The sequence below is a fragment of the Aspergillus sydowii genome, assembly GCF_001890705.1.
Source record: "Aspergillus sydowii CBS 593.65 unplaced genomic scaffold ASPSYscaffold_1, whole genome shotgun sequence".
Classification (NCBI taxonomy): domain Eukaryota; kingdom Fungi; phylum Ascomycota; class Eurotiomycetes; order Eurotiales; family Aspergillaceae; genus Aspergillus; species Aspergillus sydowii.
Genome location: NW_024467859.1, coordinates 1550565 through 1567979, shown reverse-complemented (window position 1 = coordinate 1567979; position 17415 = coordinate 1550565). Strand labels below are relative to the sequence as shown.

Sequence of the window (17415 nt, the reverse complement as noted above, 5' to 3'; positions counted from 1 at the left end):
ACACTCTAATTCTTCAGTGCGTTGCGAGCCTTCCGTCGGCTGACAAGATCGCCTTCAACCAACCAGTTGGCTGCCTTGACCAGCTGCACGATGTTGACAAACTGTTTGAATGCCATGACCGGAAACGAGATAGAGGTAATCACCCAGGGCCAGAAGCTGTCAATCTTGTTGGCACGAGCCAGCTCTAGAGCACCTGCGCTCCAAGGGCTAGCGAATACGCTCGTCGAAGCGGGTGGTGGTGGTGTTCCGCCTACGGTGACGCCTTGAGGAGGTAGGAGCAAGGACGGTGATAAGGTGGGAGAAGAGAAAGAGAGCAGATAGAGACCGATGAAGAAAAGCTCATTGAGAGCACAGCAGATGAAGAGGACCGTCTGTAGGCGAGAATCGTCAGCATAGTCCAAAACGGCGGATTTCAAATAGAGCTCGCATAACTCACCCTACTGTTGTAGTAGAGATACAGGACCCAACTCCGAGAAGAATCGATCTTCTTGTGGCTTTGGTTGGCACCTCCCATGCTGAGAGTAGCGTACATATGCATATAATGGGAAGCCATATCCAAAGCAATCAATGATTGGAAAACAAGCGCCCATCGCGGCCAAGCAGAGCTCAAAAAGACGAGAAGGCAGGCAGTTGTGCAACGGTCGGTCACCATGTCAAGCACTGCGCCGAACGTAGTGGATTGGTTGAAATAGCGCGCCGCATATCCGTCCAAAGCATCTAGCAAGCAGGATACACTGTAAAGAATCGAACACGTTCGTGGGTGGAGGGGCATGTAGTAGAGGGATGCAATCGCCAGAACAACTCTCACATATCCTATGAACCCGAAAATATTAGCGGGGTCGCAGCGACTCACGGCCAAGAACGAGTTCCTTACCAATGATATTGGGGGCAAATAGATATACGTTTTCCTTCACTCCGTCGTCGCCGTCGTCCTCCGGTGTAACTGACCTGCTCCGTTTAGGTGTCTCTATCGAGCCGTTTCTCGTTGGCGATGCGTCGCCTCCTTCGGACTGGGCGGCCAGTGCGGCCTTTTGCCTTCTAGTTCGGGCGCTCATATCTGAGGAATGTTGTAAGATAAAAGAGTGCCGCGTGTGTTTTCGGCACCTATTGAAGGGCTGTGTGGGAGAAAGGAGCAGACGAGGCGACAGCGATGAGGCAGTAAAAAGGGGAGAAACCTCTTATCCGAGAGCTTCCACAGCGGGCGAATCGCGACTTGGAGGACAAATTATTTCCAACCAGGGGGCGCCAAAACGAAGAAGGGACTGAAGTACAAGTCCCGCGTTAGTTATTTGAGATTAAATGCGCAGAATATTTGTTGGAGGGAGAAGAGCACAGCTCGCGCAGCGTTGCCAAATGTCAGCTTGGGGAGCTTATCCAACACGTACCAGTAGTATGGTTCACCCGCCTTAGGCACGCGTTTGCTCGATCGTGGCCAGAACCACGGAAAGGATGACGTTTCGTTTAGGCAAACGGGACACGGACAATGAGGTGTGTTCACTGTTGAATGTTGTCTGGTATATATGTGGATTTGGATTTTTGTCCGGGCGATAAACACTACTGAAGCCCTTTAACAAATATTATCGATTAGTTAACTAGTTCGCTCGTGCCGTACGTGTAGTCAGCGGAAACGGAACGATCGTCGACTCGGAAACTCGGATGCATTTAGGACGATAAGCTCGATAAGGCACTCTTAGCTGCAGACAAGCAAAAGGGTCAGGATCTCCTCCCATGTAGTCTGAGGGGTCAAGGGAGTAGAAAAGGGCAGCAGATATAAAGAGGAAGTCGGAGAAATAGGAGAAAGCAATAATTTCACATGGAGACCGCGTCCGACGCCGAGCAGCGCAATAGTCACGCAACACCTACTCGCGAATTCCCTTCCTGTCGGTACGTGCTATCTAGTTGCCCGTTAAATGACTTTTGACTTGGTTGTTACACATTCACTTCGTCTCTTCCGCATACTAGTATTTCGCACCTGCAGAATTGATGGGAAAATATTTCGGTATGTATGTACAGTTTATTTATTGCAAAGGAAATGTAGTGAGAGCTAAGACAATTATTCGTTATATACAATGGCTGCGTTATGTCCGTGACCTGCGCGGATCTGTAGCTTCTTGTCGACGGAATTCGCGAGATTCTTTCGTTCCTAGGCTTCCTAGACCCCCTTCCAATCGTCGCTCCCAGCCGCCGAGTCGCACGACGAGGCAAGTAGCATTGTCCCCCGACTTGGTGACCTCGGTAGCGAAATTGACCACATGCCGAGACCCTTCGTCTGGAGTCTTCGCTTCCTTGATGATATCAACGACTTCTTGATCAGTGAGTGAGTCCGTGACGCCGTCCGTCATGAGGACCAGAAAAGAGTATTCCGCCGGTGCTATCTCAAAACGGCGAAGCTCAGGTTCAGCCGATACACCGATTCGTTTGGACTGCACATCGCCAAAGGCACGAGTATTCGCTAACCCACTAATACGCTCTTCGCCAAACGAGTCGGTCACGAATGTAGCTGCATATCGCCTTAGCCGGTTGGCTTCGATGGGCGACGAAGGGTGATGGTTGGAAGTGAGGGGTATAGCCTCGCCAGTGGCCGTCGAGCACAGCAAGACCCTAGTGTCGCCAACATGTGAGACTAACAAACTTGAAGGACTAGATGGATGCCAGAAAGGTGCGGGCGTTGGCGTGGAGATTAATACAGAGCTCGCTGTGCTTCCACCTTTGAACCGTCTGAGGCCACTGGGGTTTGATGATTGAGAACGAGCTGGCCCATAGAGAATGTCATCTTGGTAAAGCGGCCGGAAAACATTTGACAGCTCGTCATCTTGCCTTGCGGCTTGGGCGGAAACGAAATCCAAGTCTGCACGCAAAAAGGCGTACTCGAGGATTTCCTCAATTGAGACATATTTATCATCAGTTGCTGGCTTCGTCTCGCCCTCAGCGGGGTGTTTGGTTAGGTGTGAGAAGTTAGGCGGGACAAATCTCTTGAAATATCCTCCGACAAGATGTCTCCAGTTCTGCACCAGAGTCTTTTCCAATCTCCGAACCCGCATCGCATTGCTACCTTGTCGGACTGGCAGCTCGCTGCCAGACGAATCAGGCTCCTCCCCGGCCTTTTTCAAACTTGACTGCAGTTCAAACTCAGCGGCAGTGTCTTGAATATATTCGTGCAGCGTCTCTTTCAAAAAAGTGCTACATTCAGATCCACCGTGGCCATCGAATATCCCAAAGTAAAAAACTTGCGGATCCCCACTTGCACTATCCGCAGCTCTGTTTTCCCGGGGCCCAGCAGCATCCCGTTTAATCGTCAAGGACGACGGAGGACGCTTCGCAAAGGCAGGTATATCAATGACTCCAGCCTGGTAGGTGTCTTCATTATAAGCCCGAGTTCCTCGAGAAGTTGCGGCTCCAAAATGATGCTTCGCACTGCGTAGCGGAATCCGAACTACGGTCGTCTCTCGGCCGACCAGAGCCTGGAATGAAGCCGGAGAGTGTGATATCTCCCCTGTATGTGGTACTGATGCTGAACGAGGGAGTTTATGGAACGATGTGAGCGGGCCCCTAGGGTCTGGATGTAGGGAGGACGAGGGGAGATGCGTAACAAAATAGTCGTGGAACTCGCGTCGTTTCGTAGTCCGAGGCGAGTCAGATGCCTGGGTAGTGGAAGAGTAATGGCGTTTATGAAGAGAAATATAGTCTATAAGACGAAGTTAACAGTCAGCGCTTGCTTTTCTAGAACGCTTTCCCCTAGTCATCGGCTTTTCGTGTCGTAATCTCCATTGAACTATCGGAGATAAGAAGGGGCTGGCAACAAGGAGCTTACTGCGACTGTCAACCAGGGTCCAGACCCGGACAGTGACTCGCTTCGACGGAGCCAAAGTCATGAAGGTCGCGACATCGATACTTGAGATTAAGGAGGGCCAAAGGCAGCGTCGTGGTAGGTCAGGAGAAGGGGCTCGTTCTGAGATCCAATTGTCGCGGGGGCTGATCTAATAACGTTTTCTGCGGCCCGAGCGAAGAATGCAACGGAGAAACTCCCGGCAGTTCGTGGTTCCTATTCTTACCTTATCTTACATTAGGGTGTCGCGAGGCTGAGCTGGCCTTAGAAGATCCTGCAAAATGAGCTTGCTTCTTCTGTCTTCTTGATACCAAAACCATACGAGAAGGTTACTGAAAATAGAAAAACTGCGCTTGAAATAACGACGGAGGCTTCGCTGACAAGCACACATTGATTAACTAACTTAAGTTGATTTGTTGGCACTTTTCCCGGTGATAGGCAAGCGCTGGTATCACATTATTTATGGGTGAAAGTCTTTTCGTCAGCCTGGGGTAAATGACAGCAAAACGAACAACGCAGATTATACGCAATCCTATAAGTTATAGCTTTCAAGGGTAAGACCGGCAAAAAAAAAGAATACTTCAAACAAAAAATGTGGAGCAGCTGGGAATCGAACCCAGGACCTCTCCCATGCTAAGGGAACATTATACCACTAAACCACAGCCCCAGCTATTGACGTTTCTGGTCAGAAATATGCTACATATTTCCAAGGCTTCTCTACGGATTCAACAACGTCATACTGCCAACCGTCTCCAATCCAGCGCGTAAACACATCATCGTTATCACTTCTCAGGGATATACGGTTGGTTGGCTTTCCAAATACCAAAATTCTTCTCGCTTTTCAATTATGACAGGGACTATCCGCTCTAATCAATCTAGCATTAATATATTGATGCTTCTTTGATCGCGAACCCTCCAGCTGTTTCCATCACTGACCCGTTCCATCAGCTTCATGCTGGGCGAGAGATTCGGGCACTTTAGACCATGGATGACCACGAGGCTGCGGCTCCTATGTTTATCTTGTCCATGCGACCCCCTTCCCTAATCACGTCCAGAAGCCGGAGATTACCACTAGGTGTTCGCTAGGCTGCTCGTGACTTGTTGGGCATTATGCTGTTGTGCGCGTCGAAGCTTCAAGGTACGGACTTTTTCAAACGTTGACAATATCGTTCATTGCTTCAGGTGCGAGCCACGGCCAATATATCGGACGTGTCCTGCATTAATGCTATCTTTCGCCAGGGGGACCATGTACCGTCTAATGCTTCAAACAACACTTCAACCCTCCTCAAAATATAGCGGCAGGGAGGTATGACAGCATAGAACGGGCCTGTTTTATTCAGCAACCCTCTCAATAATCTCCCTTCCTGGGGCCTTATGGTCAGCAAGCCCATGCCAATGAGAGGGTTCGAGATATGCGCCACGGCCATATATCCAATCACCGCTCTTTAGTACAAGAGTGTCCGCAGTACCAGAGCTTATCCAGCCTGTGACTCTACTGGAATGAATACACGACCTATCAGACGATCAGACCAGCCGCCACCGGTGCACAGCCGGTGCTGATATATATCCCGCTCCTGACGCGATACTCTTACTCCTGACCACCATGATGCTGTTCCTCCAGCTCTCCTTGTATCCATGACACGATAATATCAGGCAAACCCCCCAAACCACCTTGAGAACAGTCTCTATACTCTCGGCCCATGGAATCCGCTATTCCATGGAAACCCAACGGTGCAGCCAGTCCAGACCGCCAATCCTTCGCACTCGGCGGCTGGGTTATAACAAGATGGGGCTGTGGTTTAGTGGTATAATGTTCCCTTAGCATGGGAGAGGTCCTGGGTTCGATTCCCAGCTGCTCCACATTTTTGCCTCTATCGCAGACAATCTCGGTGTTGATAATTTTTTTATGTCCTGTGGATGCCCCGCCTTGTGGAGCGCTCTTTCGACCGGGTGCATATCAAATGGGGCTGTGGTTTAGTGGTATAATGTTCCCTTAGCATGGGAGAGGTCCTGGGTTCGATTCCCAGCTGCTCCATGTCTTTTTGCATCGTCTTATGGCACTGCAATTCGCTTTTTTTATGGTGTCGTTTCATCCTGCATATCAAAATGCTGGGGTGGAGCCATAGCCGCTGTGGCGTTGATGTCGGCACGTGACATGTACCTCGCTTAGGGCTAAGCATTGACGCATCCGCCTAAGGTATGCTATCGATTAGAGAACAGTGGTTTTTCACGAAGGTAGGTGTAAATGACATCCGTCGACGAAAATGTCTACTGAGTGTTGTTGTTTCCGTCTCTGGGTAGCTATCGCGCCTTCCAAGAGGTAATCTTACATCCGGATAATAGTCTCAAGGCAAGAGCAGTAGACCTGAAGCCGATTGCTCCTTCCTATCTATCTGTGCACAGTCGCACGTGCCTCTGTCGCGAATCGCCGATCGTTCCTTCTGTTCAAATGGCCGCACCTTCCTCACCTCGTTGTATAGTAAACTGTACGGCAGGCACGATAGGCCCTATCCTCCGTTTCTCCCCCCGCCCCCCAAGGGTGGCTCTACCTTAGTTCTAGATTCGAACTACAATATATTCCATTCTGCCTAGCCCAGGCTGTTGGTATGATATAATTGTATTGTTTCAATGTGGACGAAAACAGAGATTTTATACTAAAGGGCACTGAAGCTTGTTAGAGAGCTCCCAGGAAAATGCTGTGGTATGGGCAGGAATACAATAAACGTGAACAACAAAAGACACCATCCATTAATAGTAATCATTGACCTCATTTTCACAAAACTCCCAAAACTCCTTCGCTCTTCCTGTGCCACCGTTTTCTTCGACTCTCATCGCGGCTAATAATCTATCCGCCACGTTATCATGGATCCGACCGAAGGGTATAACATAGCAGCCGTTATTCTGCAAAGATATGTCAGGGCTAAGGCCGGCATATAGCTGTGTATGGGCTGCGCGCCCGGGCTTGTGTAGCAAGGGATAAGAGAATATTTTCATCAACTTTGCGTTCTTTAACAACTCCGTGTTTGCGGCCCCAGGGTTCAACGCGACACTGGTAATCCCGCGGTTACCGTACCGACGTGCGAACTCGGCGGACAGGAACCAGTTACCTGTTTTTGAATTCAGGTAGTTTCGGATATTGTCTTTTGGCGGGGTAGTAAGCTCAGACATGATGATGCCCTCCGCGGGCGAGGAAAGCTCTGCAACCTGACTGCTTGTCCAGACTACCCTCACTGATCCAGGAGATGAAGATGCCGAAGCAGCTGCTTCAAGTAAAGGAAGCATCATTTGCGTGAATAGAAAAGGACCGAAGCAGTTGACTGCTAGTTGAAGCTCATGGCCTTGCTTTGACACGCTGCCCAGGGGTGGCTGGGAGACACCAGCATTGTTCCAGAGAACATCAAGCTTTGCTTCTTTTGCTTTGAATGCATCTGCTGATTCTTTGATGCCTCGGAGATTATCGAGCTCGAGAATAATAAAGTCCAAGTAACCTTGGTGGTCGGGCACGGCATCTTGAATTGCTTTGACTGCTCTCTTTGCTTTTTGTTCAGTCCGCCCCGTGATGTAGACCCTGCCGCCGTGACGATAAAGTATCTTTGCAAGCTCGAAGCCGATTCCAGAGGTACCGCCTGTGATGAGAAAGACCTTGTCTTCTTGGGATGGGAGGTCCTTCCCGGTGAAGGTTGGGCGCGGGGGGAAGAACTGCGAGAACTGGGCACCCATTTCTCAAGACAAGGATGGTTTCGCAAAAGCCTGGGAAGGGTAATAAATTCAGGGCGGATTTAAGCCTCCAATTGCTGTTGAAGTGTGGTTGTGCCTTTTGAAACGGTGGAAGAGATGTGAAACGTGAACAAACAGCTCATATGAAGACAACAAGAATGTAAATGGGAGAGAGTGATGAAGAAAGGAGAATGAAGATGGACAAGGCAGGAAAATTGACAGGGGGTTGAGGAAAAGGGATGGCGGAGCTCAGGGTGACAAAGGAGCTCACGTCTATCTTTGTCTGTGTTACCATGCAAGCAGATGCTGTACTACGTCGGGCCAGCCTGAACCCGACCAACGACCCTATCATACTCTTCTGACTTCTGCCTTTCCTTATTTGACACGATACCGTGGGCAGCAAATGCTCCACGCCAAGTTCCCGACATGGCTCAGCTTGACTGCTTCCAAGTACGTCTTCAAGTCATCAGAAAGCCAGTCACAGCTGTGCACCTTGTCCACAATCTCACAGTACTGCTTGATGTAGTGCTTGATTTGCTTCATGCACACCATTTTCGCCTCAGTCTCACCAACCGAGCGCTCTTTCATAATCACCCAGATCGCATTATAGACGCAGTCATGCCCCGCGCGCCGGGCGTCTTCGCGCTCTTTGTTCCACGAGTAAAGGTCATTTGTGAGACTGATCGCGGCATACCCCGGTCGTGCGAGCTCCATGCAGAGCTCCAGCTCATCATCCGGAATACTAAGGGCCATTCCAAAGGTCAACGTTCCGAACCAAATCAATTCCCCCGCATCAATGATTCTACAGGGAAGGTATTCGTCCAGGGTGTACAATGGCCGCGACCGCGACTGAGCCGCGAGCTGCAGAAATTTGGCCCACGCTTTTCTAGTGGTCATTGCGCGCTCAGGGTCAATTGACGCCATTTCCTTGATGACCTGTGTCTGCAGTTTCTTGGCTTGCAGATTCTGCATGCTGGTCAGCCCGTTGTTAAACGGTTTCTTCAAGGCATCTCCTGCAGANGTGTCCGTTCTCGAGTCTATGAGTTCCTCCATCTTGTCTAGCAAGGAGAACATCAGCTAAGCTGTTATACCTCTATCTCATCAAGACTACTTACCGTCGTAAAGAAACGCAAATTCGTTTGCGTACGAGATAATCTCCAGCCGTTCCGGGAGACATTCAGGCACGCACGCACGCCCGCATGAAGCTGAGTTTCTCGCCCAACCCACCCTTGTAGTCCAACACTGGTCGGACGTAATGATTCCAGTCACATTGGGCCCGCATCGTACCGACAATCTCTTTATCTTCAGGGTCCGCATGGACCCGGAGTGGGATGCCACCATCAAGGCCGTGGGTCTTGTAGGCGCGGGAGTCTATCTCAGTCGAGTATCGATACTCCATGATTGAATCTTTGGGATGAAAGTAAGCGAGATGGATAAAGTGGTAAGATGGTGGAATCTTCGTGCTGTTATCGTACTAATAGCCATCGACATGATGACCGAGCTTTATACCATAAGCCTTGAGTTTTACGATGCATTATACAACCCTTGGGCCGCATAACTTATAGCCGCAATTGGGCTCAAGTATTACAGTACACAAGTTATTTGAGGTGATATTGCTTGTTTTGCACCACCTCGTGAAGTTGATGATTACGGTAAATACAGGCCAATCCACTGCCAACGGGTAACCTGGTCCATCTTGTGCCGCACACCCCTCATCCCAAGCCATAGATTATGACACCCACAATCAGCAACTGTATCTCCGATAGGCTAACTTCTACCAAGCACTGCTCAGGTAGCACCAACCTTGTCTCCGGGCTATTTATGATTTGCTAGATGTCCGAAACATCTATCCAGTGGGGGCCTTGAAAAGTTGAGGCTCTCTTCCTTAAACGAATTGATTACGGTCACGCAAGATTCCAAGGTTATGGGGGTATTCATACCCCCGTCAGCTAATATTCGAACTTATCCCATCAGTGGTTATTGAAGATGACGTCCGAAACCCGGGCTAATACGAGTGCTAGGTGCCTATAGGCCTGAGTTATTGCAAGATTTCCTCTGTCAGCGAACCAAAACCCTAACCCCCTTCGTATCAACCTTTGGCAGTGGAATGAGGAAATCATGCACATGCTTCACATCGCTCTCGTCAGTTTCAAACAGTTCCAGCTCGGGGCCTCCGGGTCGATGTAAAACGGCTAAACAGAGGCTTAACTCTGCCATTGCTAGACTGTGGAAGAAATAGGTTTTGATTAGCTGCACACGCATAGAAGGTAGGGCACTCCGTAGCCAACTAAGGATGAGTATACGCACTTCATCCCTAGACAATTCCGTGATCCGCGACAAAAGGGAACATAATTTCGGTTCATAGCGGGATTAATTGTGCCGAGCCAGCGCTCAGGAATGAATTGGCCAGGATCGGGGTAGACTTTCGGATCAGAGTGCATGAGGTATGCAGACATGCCGACTGGGGTCTACAAACCAAAAGTCAAATTAGATAAGTATTATGAAGAACTCGGGGAGGTAGTGGCAATCCCAATCATAGTGCAATGCAATGCAATACATACCCCCGGTGGAATAATAAGGCCTCCATACTGAATCCGCAAGTCCGGCGAGATCCTCGGTAATCGATGCATAACACCATAACTCAGCCGCAGCGACTCTTTAATGACAGCCTGCAGATAAGGCACCTTCTCAAGCTCCACCCAGCTCGGCACTCGTCTCGGCCAATCCGCCATAACTTCCCTGAGTTCATCGCGAAGCCTCGCGCGAACGTCCGGGCGATCGAGGATGTAGAACGAGGCGAACCCGATTGTGCGCGCTGTGCTTGCTGTTCCACCGCCGAGAAGCACTTGCGCTTCCTTTGCGAGACGCTCGGGGGACCGCTCCGACTCGGGCATGTCGCTTTGGGCTACGTGGTGGAAGAGGGAGGTTGTGGTATTGATGTTGGTGCTGGTTTTGCCTGTATTGCTGTTGCTGAAGATTCGATCGATATTTTCTCGTGCAACCTGGTGGGTGAGATATCGTTGTTAGCACATACTTCCTCGCGCCTGGCCGTAGGATGTGCGTACGCACTCTCTTGAACTCGTTGAAAACTTGGCCCTGGGGAAAGAACCAGAGCAGATACTGCTCAGGGATGTAGCTCACGATTCTGATCAAATCAGCTAAAGTGACGTTCCAAAACTAAATAAATAGGTAGTTCCAGAAACATAACATACCTCACAAGACTCGGCAGCCCCGTAAAGAGTGGAATCGATCTCACAAGCATATGGATCAGATTATACCTGCACCAGGCCAGTCCCATACTTTAGTAGTGTCCGTCCCGTGAAGTCACTATTCACACCCATTGAACATACCAATAAGGCGCAAACTCTGGATGATCCAAGAACCTCCCCCCCTCCTTCTCATCATCCAAGCATATCTTCGCAATAATATCACCCGAGAACGCAGCACAGGCGTGGTCGAGCCGCACGACCGTCCCCGTGCCCGCGAGAGCGCGCAGCCGCTGCTCGAACTTGCATGTCACTTCTGCGAGCATGGGCTGCAGTGCCTGGATGCTCACGCGTGAGAAGAAGGGCTCGAGCGGTTTGCGGCGTTTGCGGTGGAGGGTGTGGTCTATCGTTAGAAGGTGAGATCCTGGATTAAGAAGATATGTTTGTTAAGTAATGGTGGGATAGAGTAGGGAGAGATAAGGGAGACTACCGTCAAAATCAATTCCCTTGCAGAATACATCGTAGTGGTTTGTCCGGCGCTTGCTTTCCGTGACGTAGATCTCGTTGTAGAAGTCTGGATCGTGGATGGAGAGTTCGTCTGGGTTGACGCGGATGATTGGGCCTGCTTCTCTTAGAACAAGACCTTCAATGGATGGGTGGATGAGTAGTATACCGTAGACTTGGTGCATCCGCTCAATCTCAAAAATATACTTCCCGCTCTTCCAGTAGTCGAAATAGAATTCATACCAGCCCGTTGCGGCGGCAAACTTGGAGCCGGGGAATTTGGATAGAGGCGAGAAGTAAAGGCGATAGATGATGAGGACGATATTGTATATCAAAATTGAGAAGGCTAATAGAGGTACAGAGAGCGTAAATAGGGATACAAGAGCCATTTTCAATTGCTTCTCAGTATTCGATAGACTATAATGCAGTAGAATCGTGTTTGGTTTGAAAATATAGTATACAGATTTTTATGTTTGATTCAGTATTGGTAGGCTGGAACTGGTGCTTTGCATACACTTAAGCTGATTATCAGTACGAAAAATACAGTGACTGTTACAGAGCCGCTGTCTCTGCCAGTGCATAGGCAGGACCAAAGTATGGGTTACTACTGCGACTACAATTGCGGCTGCTACGAAGCTCGGTAGAATTCTTGGCCAATGACAACAAGATAAACGAGCAGAATAGCCGTTGAAGAGCATTACTTTGATCTCGAGACTTATTTTTGCCTACCAACAAGTATAGAATATCGCTCGTTCCACTTGGCGCTTCGGAGGCCGAGCTGTTCGGACTTAATGGAAAGAGTGCCTAACCCCTCAGTTCAATTCACACGAGGCTGAGGGATGAGTTGTGCTTATGGTATGACAGGCGGCTGGGCAAGCATTGGCCGTTTGTCCAATTGAAACAATTCCGATACCTACCATCCCCGAATTATCCTGGGAACACTCGGCTTCCACTACCCGTACATAGTATTCGGAGATCTATCACCTGCACTGTTTAGTCGAATCCTTGCTGTACTCCCTCACGTAGGCTGACGCCGACGTTGATTGGTTTCCTTTCCACCAACAAATACATGCGCAGGTCTTCCCAGCTGACACACTGGCCGTCTATTGCCGCAAAGTCAAACACCCAGACTAGCTTGGCGAGTATTAGACGCATCTCGGCCCATGCTAGGTGCTGCCCAAGACATGCACGGGGTCCGATGGTGAATGGCTGGACCACCTGGCGCTGATCCCCGAAAAAGCAAGAGGCGGAGTCAGACGTGGAAGAATCCAGCCATCGTTCTGGGTGGAAGGTATTGGGCTTGTGGAAGAGCGTTGGGTCGCGGTTCAGGGTATATGCCTGGATCGAAACAGGTGTCTGGACTCTCCAATTAGCCATTTCTATAGATGCTATAAAGCGAGAGGGCGATCATTTACTCCGCCTGGAAGCCATGTTCCACATATCATGCTGCCTCCTTCTGGGACGAGGCGAGGAAGAATCCATGGGACTGGTGGACATAGTCGGAGGCCCTCATTGATGACTGCGTTGAGGAAAGGGAGTTCGCGCACTGCTTCGATTGTAATCTCCTCCGGGCTTGAAAAAGCACTTCTAATCTCATTTTCCAGCTGATGGAGGCTTTTGGGGCTGTGATTCACCAGGTAGTTAAACGTCCCGGTCAATGCTGTCGCCGTTGTCTCACTGCCTGCTGTGGTTAAAATCATGAAAGTCGCGTACAGCTCACCAGCATCAAGTTTTAGACTGCCTCCCTCTTCAATAACATAAGACATCAAGTCAGGGCGCTGCAGCTCCCAACTCAGTCGGCGCTGTACCTTGTCCACAATCTGCTCGTAGTGATCTTGCTGTTTTTTTCTCATCGAAGGCGGAATGCACTTTTGCAGAATGAACGCAATGGGCGGGTAATATCGTGTGGATATAACAAACCCAGCTGCCTTGACACTGCCAAACAGCAAAGCAATCCATGCATGGTACCTTGAATGTTGAAGACAGTTAAAGGACTCGCCAAAGCCGAGATCCCCGAAAATGTCAAAGGTGGTGTAGTTAAACCATGGCGTCATATTCACTTGCGTACTCTTACTTTTTCCGATGACGTCCTGCAGCTGCGACACGAGCAAGTTGACGTATTTCTGAATGAACGGCTCCTGTTGGCGAAGCGCGCGTGCAGTAAAACCTGGGCTGAGAATGCGCCGCATATTCGCGTGTTTTTCGGGGCTAATCACGCTGAGCAACGAATCCGGATGGCCAGGCTGGCGCGCCCACCACAGTGGATCCTTGAGAAGCTGCCGCTGACCGTGGTCAGAGCGAGGCTGGAAAATGTCTGTGTAGGCATCAGGGTGAGCGAATGTAACTTCATTTGGGGCGACACGAATGATGGGCCCGTAGCGCTCATGAAGACTTCGAAAGTCGTGGATACTAGTTCCACTGACTAGAGAGTAGATGAATGGAAGTCGGGATGCAGCCCACGCACTCGGGCCTGGAACCTTGGACAGGGGATGGAAGTAGATATTGTAGATGATCAGGACAAGACGGTACTAAAAGATGAGTCAGATCAGTATAACTGTCTGCTGAAGCAGGGAATCGTACGGCAACAAAGGCAAGTAGCGTCGTCGCCCACAGACTGGAGGAGAGTAAGTAGGCGATCATGGCAAGGCTCTCTAGCAGTCTGGTGGAAGACTTGTATTACTTTTTTTCGGATACGGGGGGCAAGAAACAAAAGGGTATGAGGAAGAAGAAATAAAGAAGGATTGGTGGAGCGAGGTAGAGGAGAGAAGTATTCCCAAGGCTGTGGCTGCCGTGACACCTTGACCTTGGGGGCCGCAGAGGGAGGACTAAATTCTTACAATTCCTTATTCTCAGTCTGAGGGGTGCCTGCGATTTATACCGTGGATCCTTCTCATTTCCCTTTCTTTGTTTCGGATCCCCAAAGCTTCACCATGGCTACCCAGTGGTTTACCGGTGGCGCCCTTCCTCCTCCACCAGGAATCGAACCCAACTTTGTTGATCCTCCCAGTCAACTACATGGCAATATTGCTCTTCATACAGTCTTTCTTTCAGTGGCCACCTTGGCGGTGGCCATGAGGCTATTCACCCGCCTCTACATGCTGCGCACGAGGTTGGGGATAGACGACTGTAAGCCTCCCCAATAAGGTCGGCTCTTTTTATTTTGCTAATCCTCACGATTCTAGTTTTCTGTGTCCTGGCATATGTAATTTACCACTGCAACTACACATGAGGCAATCATTCTAACATTTACAGTGTCTGACCATCACCTTCACGGGCTTAATGTTCTATTGTATGCCTGGTTCCATCCCACTAATTATAGTGGAGGCTAACTTCTATTACAGGCTTCTCCAGGGGCATTGGACGCCATATGTGGGACGTGCCAATAACCTGGCTCTCGAGAACTCTCAAGTACTTCACTATCGGCCAATACATTTACACCATGCTGACGGCTGCCGTTAAACTCGCGTTTCTCTTCTTCTACTACCGCATATTTCCCCGTCATATCAACATCAGATATTTCATCAGCTTTGGCATCGCTTTCGTTTCTGCCTCTCACCTCACTCTTTTCTTTCTCACCATTTTCTCCTGCTCGCCCGTGAGCCACGCCTGGGATGCCGCCTTCCCAGGCCGCTGCTGGAATCCAAAGATTTTGCCCTATGTCTCTGGAGGCTTGAGCTCGGCGACTGATCTCTACGTCCTTCTTCTCCCAATCCACACTCTCTGGGGGCTAAACATGACCACCCGGAAAAGGATCCGTCTTGCAGCTGTCTTTGGTCTCGGAATTTTGTATGCTCCAGCAAACTTTACTTTTATTTCTTTAGTGGCTAACCACTGACACCGACCAGTGCCTTTGCCGCGAGTGTAGTGCGACTCGCGATGACACACGTCTTGACAGATAGCCAAGATGCAACCTGGAACATATCTCGAATTTCTCGGTGGGCGTAAGCCTCTCTCCCTGCATCATTCTCGACCGATGACTAGGACTCTGACTAACTGAACATCTATATGAACAGTACAATCGAAGCCTATACTGGCATAATCTGCTCTTGCCTTCCCCTTTTGCCTCCCCTTCTCGACAAATACTGGCCGAAAGACTTTGGCTCCTCGATATACAGGTTTTGGTCAAGTGGAAGTCGCCGGAAGTCTTTAGACAACAACAAGGCTGAGTCCGAGGTTTCCTTACAACTGCAGCAACAGAACCCCTGGCAGCGTGCTAATTATGTGAGTCCCGACTCAGTGAGTGTGCAGAAGGAGTACCGCTACAGGAGTGATGATGGAAATTTCCCGGGCCGAGTAAATGCGTGGGAGCGGATCGCTTGAGCTTTCCTTTCCTTTCTTTATTTCCTTTACTATTTAAATTTATATACGTGTCTACATTCACCTATAATTCGGTGTTTTTTGGTCTATTTACCTTACGTGGTAGCGGAATTTGGTTCATTCTCCCAACAGGATATATATCTCAACTAATATAGTTGTTCCAACGATAACAAACCACAGCAACCAACAAAAGTAATCGAAGAGTCAATTATACCTAGAGACTCATTCAATTATCAACGGACTAATTGTAACACAGAAATTCCACAAAAAATCGTTGTCCGTGTAGATAAGCAACTGAAGTAGATAACTTAGGGTTGGAGCTCTCCAGAGTTATAGCTACGGTTGATGGCATCTCAAAACGAAATAAATAATCATCTGAGCCTTGACGTGTGCACAGCCCGACAAGACTGGCGGACATAAATATATAAGTGGTACCTGGGAACAAGTCCAGCCCAGGATAAAACAGTAGCATTAAGGTTAATAAAAGGGACACTAAAGGAAGAAATACCATTTCATGCTAAACATTACAATTAGGGCCATGATCCCGATACATATGTATATCGCCATATCTTGCTTACGGCCCTCTCCACATAGTAATTACACTGCCTACGGACTGTAACGTTTACTCCGCCCTAGGAGGAAGGCACAATTGTACCTGTCGTTCCTTCTTATTCAGGTGGTTGCGCCTTCCTAAGGTCGCAGATTACGATGCTTATTTCACAAAAAAGGAAGGTGCGATGGCGGCCGGTGGCCAGAGGCACTATCGCTCCTTCTTATTTGAAAATCCGTGCCTTCCCATACCTATTGCAGTTTTTATCCCGTTTCCAAGGAAAGGCGCGATGCGACCATTTTTGCTCCAGACTATTCCGGTGGTCGCACCTTCTCTTTGAGGTAGTATATTTTCACTTTGCAGGGAAAGTGCTACCGCCGATCTAATGGGCCGATATCAGGAATTGCTACCCTGTATTCTTTCCTAAAGTAAACTATATAGCAGAGTGTGGTGTGTTGTTTTATCATCTGGTATACCTTCCTTACTGTTAAGCAGTACTGGGAGCCCCGAGAGAGCGATGCTGGCACTGGATAAAAACCGCCGGTCATAAGACACACCAAGGAAATATAAAACGTAACGCACTATGGAAAAGATAGAGGGTTTTCATAGCGCACGCTTATGAAGAGTTGGGGAAAAGAAGCATGCATGCCCTGTGGTTAAAAGGTGCAAAAAGATGGAGCAGCTGGGAATCGAACCCAGGACCTCTCCCATGCTAAGGGAACATTATACCACTAAACCACAGCCCCATTGATGAAAAAACACATCTCTAAAACGCCTAACAGGTAGTATTAACTTTTCATGTGTTCCATCTCCCGCATGGCAAGTTTTGGTTGTTTTTGGGTTGTTTTCGAGATGGGATCTCCCAAGATATATATTCTCCCTTTTTTTTTTCTTCTTTCTTTTTTTTTTTCCCTACAAAACTGCAGCTTTTGACAAAAGACTGTTTCCACTGCTCGACCTCGAAGAATTTCTATGCCCGCAATTAGGGAACCTGGATGTCTACGAGTATGATATTCAGACCGGAGGTTTGAACTATATGATTTCCTAGCGAATCGTTCATATTTCCCACTGCCTATGGGAGAGGCAAATCAAGATACATAACAGACCGATTGGGAGAAAACAAGCTGACATCAGTAATGAAAACAAAGGAAACTGTGGATACAAGCGACCATAATCCAGATCGCAGGTCGCAATCAATCAATCACTATCACAACAACCATAAACCAAGCAAAAGCAAATCCATGATCAAGTATCGCTTCTGACAGAGTTGGAATTCATCCTTCCACCGCATATTT

General features: G+C 49.0%; 7 protein-coding genes and 4 non-coding genes across 11 annotated transcripts; 3 read left to right on the top strand and 8 right to left on the bottom strand.

The window, feature by feature from the left end:
• Positions 1-5: 5 nt before the first annotated feature.
• Positions 6-1055, bottom strand: ASPSYDRAFT_141802 (CDP-diacylglycerol--inositol 3-phosphatidyltransferase; the record flags this gene model as incomplete). Its single annotated transcript, XM_040841189.1, has 3 exons — positions 6-371; positions 437-813; positions 875-1055. 3 exons carry the CDS (start codon positions 1053-1055, stop codon positions 6-8), a joined length of 924 nt encoding a protein of 307 aa, XP_040707627.1.
• Positions 1056-2078: 1023 nt separating this feature from the next.
• Positions 2079-3872, bottom strand: ptcA (type 2C protein phosphatase PTC6; the record flags this gene model as incomplete). Its single annotated transcript, XM_040841263.1, has 2 exons — positions 2079-3685; positions 3812-3872. 2 exons carry the CDS (start codon positions 3870-3872, stop codon positions 2079-2081), a joined length of 1668 nt encoding a protein of 555 aa, XP_040707626.1.
• A 549-nt stretch (positions 3873-4421) lies between these two features.
• Positions 4422-4493, bottom strand: ASPSYDRAFT_t7. The gene has a single exon. It is a non-coding gene; the product is annotated as a tRNA-Ala (tRNA).
• Positions 4494-5614: 1121 nt separating this feature from the next.
• ASPSYDRAFT_t24 lies at positions 5615-5686 on the top strand. The gene has a single exon. It is a non-coding gene; the product is annotated as a tRNA-Ala (tRNA).
• Positions 5687-5789: 103 nt separating this feature from the next.
• Positions 5790-5861, top strand: ASPSYDRAFT_t25. The gene has a single exon. It is a non-coding gene; the product is annotated as a tRNA-Ala (tRNA).
• Positions 5862-6574: 713 nt separating this feature from the next.
• ASPSYDRAFT_140500 (uncharacterized protein) lies at positions 6575-7546 on the bottom strand (the record flags this gene model as incomplete). The annotated part of the gene is made up of 1 exon (XM_040841057.1): positions 6575-7546. One exon carries the CDS (start codon positions 7544-7546, stop codon positions 6575-6577), a length of 972 nt encoding a protein of 323 aa, XP_040707625.1.
• A 372-nt stretch (positions 7547-7918) lies between these two features.
• Positions 7919-8942, bottom strand: ASPSYDRAFT_25864 (uncharacterized protein; the record flags this gene model as incomplete). Its single annotated transcript, XM_040844216.1, has 3 exons — positions 7919-8601; positions 8659-8698; positions 8733-8942. The coding sequence occupies 3 exons, from the start codon at positions 8940-8942 to the stop codon at positions 7919-7921; spliced, it is 933 nt and encodes a 310-aa protein (XP_040707624.1).
• Positions 8943-9192: 250 nt separating this feature from the next.
• On the bottom strand, positions 9193-11667 carry ASPSYDRAFT_38478 (cytochrome P450). Its single transcript, XM_040845728.1, has 8 exons — positions 11423-11667; positions 11240-11371; positions 10894-11173; positions 10756-10821; positions 10613-10688; positions 10105-10545; positions 9851-10011; positions 9193-9767 (listed from the first exon to the last, which is right to left on the bottom strand). Exons 1-8 carry the CDS (start codon positions 11640-11642, stop codon positions 9602-9604), a joined length of 1542 nt encoding a protein of 513 aa, XP_040707623.1. The 5' UTR covers positions 11643-11667; the 3' UTR covers positions 9193-9601.
• Positions 11668-12246: 579 nt separating this feature from the next.
• Positions 12247-13893, bottom strand: ASPSYDRAFT_25862 (cytochrome P450; the record flags this gene model as incomplete). Its single annotated transcript, XM_040844215.1, has 3 exons — positions 12247-12609; positions 12669-13781; positions 13834-13893. The coding sequence occupies 3 exons, from the start codon at positions 13891-13893 to the stop codon at positions 12247-12249; spliced, it is 1536 nt and encodes a 511-aa protein (XP_040707622.1).
• Positions 13894-14183: 290 nt separating this feature from the next.
• Positions 14184-15736, top strand: ASPSYDRAFT_191635 (uncharacterized protein; the record flags this gene model as incomplete). The annotated part of the gene is made up of 6 exons (XM_040843649.1): positions 14184-14379; positions 14436-14455; positions 14506-14542; positions 14595-15039; positions 15099-15194; positions 15267-15736. 6 exons carry the CDS (start codon positions 14184-14186, stop codon positions 15571-15573), a joined length of 1101 nt encoding a protein of 366 aa, XP_040707621.1. The 3' UTR covers positions 15574-15736.
• A 1058-nt stretch (positions 15737-16794) lies between these two features.
• Positions 16795-16866, bottom strand: ASPSYDRAFT_t6. The gene has a single exon. It is a non-coding gene; the product is annotated as a tRNA-Ala (tRNA).
• Between the last annotated feature and the right edge of the window lie 549 nt (positions 16867-17415).

Coding starts and splice junctions, on each gene's coding strand:
- ASPSYDRAFT_38478 (XM_040845728.1), bottom strand. CDS start 11,642: ATGGCTCTTGTATCCCTATTTACGCTCTCTGTACCTCTATTAGCCTTC. Junction 11,372..11,422: donor GCGGATGCACCAAGTCTACG/GTATACTACTCA, acceptor TAAGAGAAGCAG/GCCCAATCATCCGCGTCAAC. Junction 10,012..10,104: donor GCCTTATTATTCCACCGGGG/GTATGTATTGCA, acceptor TTTGGTTTGTAG/ACCCCAGTCGGCATGTCTGC.